This window comes from Pituophis catenifer, unplaced genomic scaffold (genome assembly GCF_029215685.1).
Source record: "Pituophis catenifer annectens isolate HBS135680 unplaced genomic scaffold, rPitCat1.0.hap2 SCAF_11, whole genome shotgun sequence".
In the NCBI taxonomy this organism is placed as follows: Eukaryota; Metazoa; Chordata; class Lepidosauria; order Squamata; family Colubridae; genus Pituophis; species Pituophis catenifer.
In genome coordinates this window covers 24,234,574-24,242,533 of record NW_027256891.1, presented here as the reverse complement: position 1 = coordinate 24,242,533, position 7,960 = coordinate 24,234,574, and the positions used below count along the sequence as shown (strand labels likewise).

Sequence of the window (7,960 nt, the reverse complement as noted above, 5' to 3'; positions counted from 1 at the left end):
GTTGTTCGTTGCATAATTTTTTTATCCACACTAACCCATGAAGGAATAGGACAATTTTTATCCCCCCCCCCGACCTCCACTACTCAAAAAAACATGACTATGACAGGCAAAACTAGGAAGGGATTAACAATAACCATAAACCACAATAAGTCCTGTCTCAGTGTGAAGTAGCCACCTCATGAATTTGGACTGCAATATTTGGGGGAGGCTGTAGAAAATGTCTCGTCTTTCCCATTATTTTTCCATCTTGTCTCACAAAGCACAAGATACCCCAGCTGGACAAAAAAAAGAAAATAAAATCCCAAACACCCCACCCCACCCCCACACACAAACATGGAAAAACAGGAGTGGGAGAACAACAAACCCAAATGTTTTTCATTTTTTGTTCCAGGCTAAAATTTCTTTTTATTTATTCCGGTCTGCCCCTCCCTTCCCAAGCAGGATGGGTATCCCTACGTTCGCTCAAGTAGACGTCTTCTCAGAGAAAATGCAGCAGGTGGAGACAGGTTAGAAAAAGCTACAGAGGGAAAGAGAGAAAAGAGAAAAAAAGAAAGAAAGATTTTGTCAGTTCAACGGCAGAGGGATAAAAAGAGGCAATCGAAGGCAAAGCAGATGATGGACAACTGAGGAACACAATTGAATGGAAAGGAGAAAAAAAACCACAACAGGCCAGGAAATCTGTTTTTCGCTGCCCTGTTAGGAACTCAAGCAGCAAAACACCGTCAAAAGAGGACACCCACATTAAATATCAGATAGTCCTCGTTTAGCGACCAAAATTGGGACCAGCGACTCGGTCATTAAACGAAGCGAGGGCTAAGTGAAAACCGCGACGATGCTGATGATCAGATTTCTTTTGCTTTGCATACAGGGGTGGGCTTCAAACATTTTAGCAAGGGGTTCTTTGCCTGGTTGCTGGGTGGGCGTGGCGATGGTGGACGTGGCCTAGTCGGCCTCCTGCACCATGGCGGGGGTGGGGGTGGGGGTTGCCCTCCCTGGGCTCCGAAGGCTTTTCTCGAGCTTCTGGGAGGGTGAAAACGGCCTCCCCAGGCTCCGGAGGCCCTCTGGAGGCCAGAAATGGGCCCGTTTCCGGACTTCCCGAACTTCCGGTAGGCCTATTTTTCGCCCTCCCGGAGCCTCCACGCACACCCTGTACTTACCTGCATCCAAAACAGGCCGCGTGGGGACTCCTGGGAGGGGAGGGGTGGGTGGGGCCAGACAGGAGTGGGATTTGGGGGTTCTCCAAACTGCACAGAATCTTACTAAAGGTTCTCCCGAACCCCTGCGAACCCCCAGCAGCCCACCCGTTTCAGATCTGCGAAAGTCGTAAACGCGAAGATGGGTTGCAAAGGTATTTTCTCTTCACCGTTGTCACTGCGGTTGCTTAAATGAGGCAGCCGCTAAAGGAGGACTACCTGGTAGAGTGCACATTTTAGTAGTTAAGACTGCAGACGGTTCTTGGGGGGTGGAAAAAAACGCAGGAAGGCACAATACAAACACATATAGATTTCAAATCAAATGCAAACATTCCGAAGAAAAGCGAGGCAGAATTACAGAGGAAGACTCGCTGAATGAGCTCTCTGTGGTTGATACCCAACATTTGGAAATTTGGGGATATTTTGCCCCTCGGGGATGGAAGCTTTACCCTAGTTCTGCAGGAAAAAGATTCAAATTTGGCTCCCCGCCCCTTTCTAAAATATCTCCTCCTTGCATTATGTGCTTTTTGGAAAAGGAACAAAAATTTAGAAGGGGCAACCCCAATTTAAACTCTATGAATATAAGGTAGGATAATAAACTCCCTGCAGTGATTACAGGAGGTTAAGCAAGGTAGGAAATCATTCAGAACTTCAGTTAATTGATATTCGATACCATCCATCTTTAAGCTGGTATCTTTCAGTCATTCTAAACTTCAAAATCCATACTCCACATCATCATTTTTGTTTAACGACCCCATAATCCCTTGCGGGGTGAAGTCTGGGCCACTGAATGGAGCTAGCAGAGTGTTTACTGGCCGGATGCCTTGCCTGTCACCAATGCGGAGTTTTGTTCAGCAGATAATATTCTCACGGTGCCCAGAGAGAGAAATATCTGCCTCTACCTAGGATCGAACTCACAGCCGCCTGATTGTGAGGCGAGAGCTCCACCTCTAGGCCACCGCACCACTCTTACAACCCATACTTCACATCCCTGTGGGAAAAGGCCCTTATAGCTGGCAATGATGGGGCCTGAAATCTTTCACGTTAACAGAGAAGCAAGTTGGAGTAGGCTAAAGGATCATTTAAAAAAACAAAAAAAAAACCCAGAGGATATGGGCACAGTTCAAACTGAACCTCAATTAATTTATAAATAAAACTAATAAAAAAATCTCGACCGTCAACATTCAACCTGGGGAAAAAGTTGTATCAGTATATGAGATATCAATAGAAGAGGATATTTGGAGCTCAGGGTTGAGTGAGGGGTCCTTGGTGGTCTCTGAGCTTGGCAGTTTTCTTGCAGGCTTTTCATGACCCAACGAGGTAACATCATCAGATGATGTTTGGTCATGAAACATCTGCACAAACCCCCCCCCAATCTCAGAGAGCACCAAGGACCCTACAATATATATGATTCTTCCATGTTATTTTTACCCCGTGGTGTGAGTAGCAGAGTCAGAAATATAAGCAAGACTTAACTATTTTCCCTGTTCTTAAATTGGTCATCATCTAAAACAAAATCACAATCTGTAATATATTTAGAGCATGGCTTTCTTCCCAACGGCGAAGAAGCTACAGGCAACTCATCTTGTGCTTGCTGCTGGAAAAAGTTCAGGAACATGAACGATTTTATTTTACATGTTAACTTAGAAATCCAGAATTGGATCTTAAATATCGTTGGTCTCATCTCCTCCTCGTTTTGATGTTTGGGGCAATGGAAGAGCTCTGAGCAAAGAGGTGTACGGAGTCCCTTGTGGATTTTACTCCGCTAGTCGTTGACTGACTTTAGGGTGCTCATCTCCCTTTCAAGCCAGCACTGTCTGAAGACGTTTCTGTGGTGATGTGGCCAGCATGACATCACGGAGCGCTGTTACTTTCCTACCGAAGTGGTACCTATTTATCTACTCGCATTTGCATGCTTTCGAACTGCTAGGTTGGGAGAAGCTGGGATGAGGACGGGAGCTCACCCCATGGTGTGGTGCTGGGGTCTCGAACCCGGTCTGACAGCTCTTCAGCTGACAAGCTCAGTGTCTTAACTGTTGAGCAACCACACTGCCCCTAAAGGAATGTATGCCCATCATCTAATTAAAAACTGTTTATAAACCCCCGTGACTCATTAAAATGGTTTTATTTATGTGATTCCTACTCCCACCTACAAATAAACGAATAAAGGGCAGCAGTGGGAAATAACACAACTTTTACTATAAAGGGCATGTGTACCCAGATACTGCAAACAATTTTTTGCCACTCAGCGAGATTTTGATGATAGTAAAGGTAAAAGGTTCCCTTCGCACATATGTGCTAGTCGTTCCTGACTCTAGGGGGCGGTGCTCATCTCCCTTTCAAAGCCGAAGAGCCGGCGCTGTCCGAAGACGTCTCCGTGGTCATGTGGCCGACATGACTCAATGCCAAAGGCGCACGGAACGCTGTTCCCTTCCCACCAAAGGTGGTCCCTATTTTTCTACTTGCATTTTTTTACCTGCTTTCGAACTGCTAGGTTGGCAGAAACTGGGACAAGTAACGGGAGCTCACTCCATTACGTGGCACTAGGGATTCGAACCGCTGAACTGCTGACTTTTCGATCGACAAGCTCAGCATTTTAGCCCCTGCGTCCCTATATTTTTTATTTATTTATAAATCAAAATATTTATATTTTGATGATAGGCCTATGTCAATAGCACCACATATTCATCACCCCATTCCCTGCAGATGGGCATTTCAAAATACAACATCAACCTAGCAAAGACTTTTGCTGACGATAGGTGGGCTGGTTTGCAAGGCGACCTACAGTGGGCATCCTAAACAATCCACAATGTACAAAAAAAAAAAAAGCTGCAATATCGGTCTTTTACATCAGGCACGCTCCACGATACAGCCGAAACAGCAAATAAAGATCATGTAAACTGTTTGCGCCGTAGAGTATAAAATGGCGTTCTGGAAAGCCCGTGAGATGACCATGGCTGAACGAGAGAGCAATAAATAAGTGAAGGTCGACATCCCAGCTCAGTATATTCAGGGGGGAACTACTCAGTACATAGCCAAGGATTACTGTAAAAGAAGGGTAACAACAACAAAAGAAAGCCAAAAAAAAAAAAAAAAGAATAAAAACAAAGCATTAACCAGAATTGTTTTGATGTTTATTTTTCTTATTTTTTTAAAAAAAAGCTTCCCATCAAGATAAGGACAAAGCAGGGGTGGGCTTCAAAAATTTTAGCAAGGGGTTCTCTGCCCTGTGCTGGGTGGGCGTGGCCATGGTGGGTGTGGCCTAGTCAGCCACCTGCACCACAGAGGAGTGCGGGGTGCGTTTCTGACCTCCCCGGGCTCCGGAGGCTTTCCTTGAACCTCTGGGAGAGCAAAAACAGCCTCCCCAGGCTCCGGAGGCCCTCTGGAGGCCAGAAACAAACTTCCAGTAGGCCGGTTTTTTGCCCTCCCCAAGCCTCTGTGTGCGCCCTGCACTTACCTGCATCCAAAATGGGCCGCCTAGGGACTCCTGGGAGGGGAGGGGTGGGTGGGATGGGGCCAGCTAGGAGTGGGATTTGGGGGTTCTCCGAACTTCACAGAATCTTAGCTAGAGGTTCTCCCGAACCCTGTGAACCCTCAGCAACCCACCCCTGGGACAAAGCCCCCCAAAATGGAAATAACGTAGGAGAAAACCTGCAAGGGGATTGCGTTGATTCAGAACAATTTCAGTACAATGAGTTTACTTCCAAGAAAACCAAGCTTTCGGATTTGAAGGATGTTTTTCCAAGGATATTGAAAATATAAACGGCCATTTGGCGATGGGGCTGAGAAAGATACCTGCCTAAGCTACGGTATTCATCGAGCTGGCTAGTTCTGCAACTGAGGATAGAGGACGTTTTATGTAGAGCAAGGGTCTCCCAAGTTGGCAATTGTAAGACTTGTGGACTTCAACTCCCAGAATTCCCCAGCCAGCCATGCTTGTGGATTTCAGGCTGGCTCTGGGGAATTCTGGGCATTGAAGTCCATCAGTCTTAGAAGTTGCCATATTTGGAAATTCGCGCTCTAGAGAACAGGACAATAGTTGGACGGCCTGTCCATCATCTTTATAGCTGGCACTACCAAGTAGGAAATATTTTACAATTACGGAAGATGTGGTGGCCTCAGGAACAAATGCGAGGACAGGATACTAAATCCAAAAGACAGGAAGACATTTAAGAGGGAAGTGATTTTCCCTCACATATACTTGTAGAGGCAAATATATCCGGTTCCTTGCTAGTAATGTCGTAGAACTTTCTCTTTTAAGCAATATTTCAACTGAAGTCAAAGCTAATGGACAGAACAGCTTAGGAGAAATCTGGAATATGTCAATGGTCTCTCTCTTAGATTTCCTGTGGAAATTATGATTCTTGATGAATGTATCTTTTCTTTTATGAGAGCATATGCACCAAGACAAATTCCTTGTGTGTCCAATCACACTTGGCTAATAAAAAATTCTAATTCTAATTCTAAAAGCTCCCTCCCTTTCTATCAAGGGCATTTCTCAAGTCAACATCTGGGCTTTTCAACGCCAATGTCTTCACACTTTTTAGATTGCCCAAATTTCAGAGCTGCCTTTCGCGAAGAACACAGATCAGTGGTGAAATTCAGCTGGTTCTATCAGGCGAACTGGTAGCGCCGGAAGCGGGAGGCTCTGCCTACCCACCCGGACGTCATCACGTCCTGTTTTTGACCCTCTGCGCATGCACAGAAGGCTCCTCGCATGTGTGGAGGAGGCGCGCATGCTCATATTTGCGAACCGGCAGCGAAGGTATGTAAATTTCACCCCTGGCACATATCAAGACCAATGGTGCAACTCTGGCCAAGAACGGGGGAATAACCAACTCTAAAGCAACTTTCCTCAATTTGGAGAGCCTACAAACATAAGTAGCTCCATAAATTCTCATACGATCTGAGAAACTTCAAGAGTCAAAGTCCGTTCGAAACGAGAATGACCGTTCCAGAAAAAATGATTGCCAAATAATTTACTAGCTCTTTCTGGATGATCAAAAGTGAGTTGATTAATTGCTTGGTTGGTGTGTGTATATTTGTACCAGTGATGAAATCCAATTTTTTTTTCTATCGGTTCTGTGGGTGGGGCTTGGTGGGCATGGTGTGGCTTGGTGGGCGTGGCTTGGGCATGACAGGGGAAGCATACTGCAAAATCCCCATTTCCACCCCACTCCTGGGGGAAAGATATTGCAAAGTCTCCATTTCCACCCCACTCCTGGGGGAAGGATATTGCAAAATCCCCATTCCCTCCCCATTCCTGAGGGAAGGATATTGCAAAATCCCCATTTCCTCCCCACTCCTGGGGGAAAGATATTGCAAAATCTCCATTCCCACCCCACGCTGGGGCCAGCCAGAGGTAGCATTTGCCAATTCTCCGAACTGCTCAAAATTTCCGCCACCGGTTCTCCAGAACCTGCTGGATTTCTCCCCTGGTTTGTACCTCACATACCTCATATATTGAATGTTTCCTTGCCTCAGTATGAGCCTTCATTGTTATACATTCATTTCCTGCCAGGAAAATGAATAAAATCTGCACTATTGAACTGACTTAGCTTCTCTCATGCCACATGGGAAATGTTACTTTATAAGCCTGCCCCAAATTCCTTGCTCTTCAATCAAGCTTTCCATGATTAAAGGTAGGAATGAAGGACGCCTTCGAATTCTTTACTTATTCCTTTCCCAGCTTTGGGGCAGAAAAAAAGTCCATTTTTTAAAACAGATGGAACTTCCTATTTTTTTTTTTAAACAACTGCTTTTGCTTATCTATCCCCGAGGGATGAAGTATTAGAAGGAGAACATAGCAATACTAACAGGGAAGCAAAGCCCATTAAATATGGATGATGGCATTGATTATAGATTGGCTATAGATAGACTCTAGCCAGGTGTAGCTCAATGGTAAAATTCTTGCTTATATGTTGAAGATCCAAGATTCAACAGTCAGGATGGGAAAAGCTGAAAACAGCTCCGGTTACATCTTCAAATTCCTATTGTTGCCCTCATTTTGTTGTGTTTGTAACAGTCAAGAGACGCAGAGAAAATCAACAATCGGATGAACAAAACCCTCCTTAAAAATATCCTAAAAAGTTCTTCCAAAAAAAAAAAAGAGAGAAAAATGAATTTTCTCTCTCTCTCTCTCTCTCTCTCCCCCCCCTCCCTCTCCCTCCCTCCATTCTTTTCTCTCCCTCCCTCTCTCTCTCCCACTCCCTCCCTCCTCTCTCCCTCCCTCCCTCCATTCTTCTCTCTCTCTCCCCCTCTCTCTCCCCACTCTCTCCCTCTCTCCCACCTTCCTCTCTCCCTCTCTCTCCCTCCTTTCCTTTCTCTCTCCCTCCCTCCCTTTCTCTCTCTCTCCCTCCCTTTCTCTCTCCCATTCCCTCCCTCCTCTCTCCCTCCCTCCCTCCATTCTTCTCTCTCCTCCTCTCTCTCCCTCTTTCCCCCTCTCTCCCTCTGTCTCCCTCCCTCTCTCCCTCCTTCCCTTTCTCTCTCCCTCCCCCTCTCTCCTCTCTCCCTCCCTTTCTCTCTCCCTCCCTCTCTCTCTCCCACTCCCTCCCTCCTCTCTTTCTCCCTCCATTCTTCTCTCTCTCCCCCTCTCTCCCCACTCTCTCCCTCTCTCCCCCTCCTTCCCTTTCTCTCCCCCTCCCTTTCCCTCCCTCCTCTCCCTCTCCCTCCCTCTCCCCTCTCTCTTGCTCTCCCTCCTTCTCTCTCTCTCTCTCTGAGAGAAAAAACTCAGCTGTTAACCAGACATGCAGCTTGCGCACAAACAC

At 46.2% G+C, this 7,960-nt stretch overlaps 1 protein-coding gene across 1 annotated transcript in view; it reads right to left on the bottom strand.

The window, feature by feature from the left end:
* Nucleotides 1–370: 370 nt before the first annotated feature.
* The window catches only part of SEPTIN6 (septin 6), a 45,042-nt gene continuing 37,452 nt past the window's right edge, over nucleotides 371–7,960 (bottom strand). Inside the window, exon 10 of the mRNA XM_070951685.1 lies at nucleotides 371–517. Within this exon, the coding sequence (XP_070807786.1) occupies nucleotides 508–517 (10 nt within the window). The 3' untranslated portion in view covers nucleotides 371–507. The remainder of the gene's footprint in view (nucleotides 518–7,960) is intronic.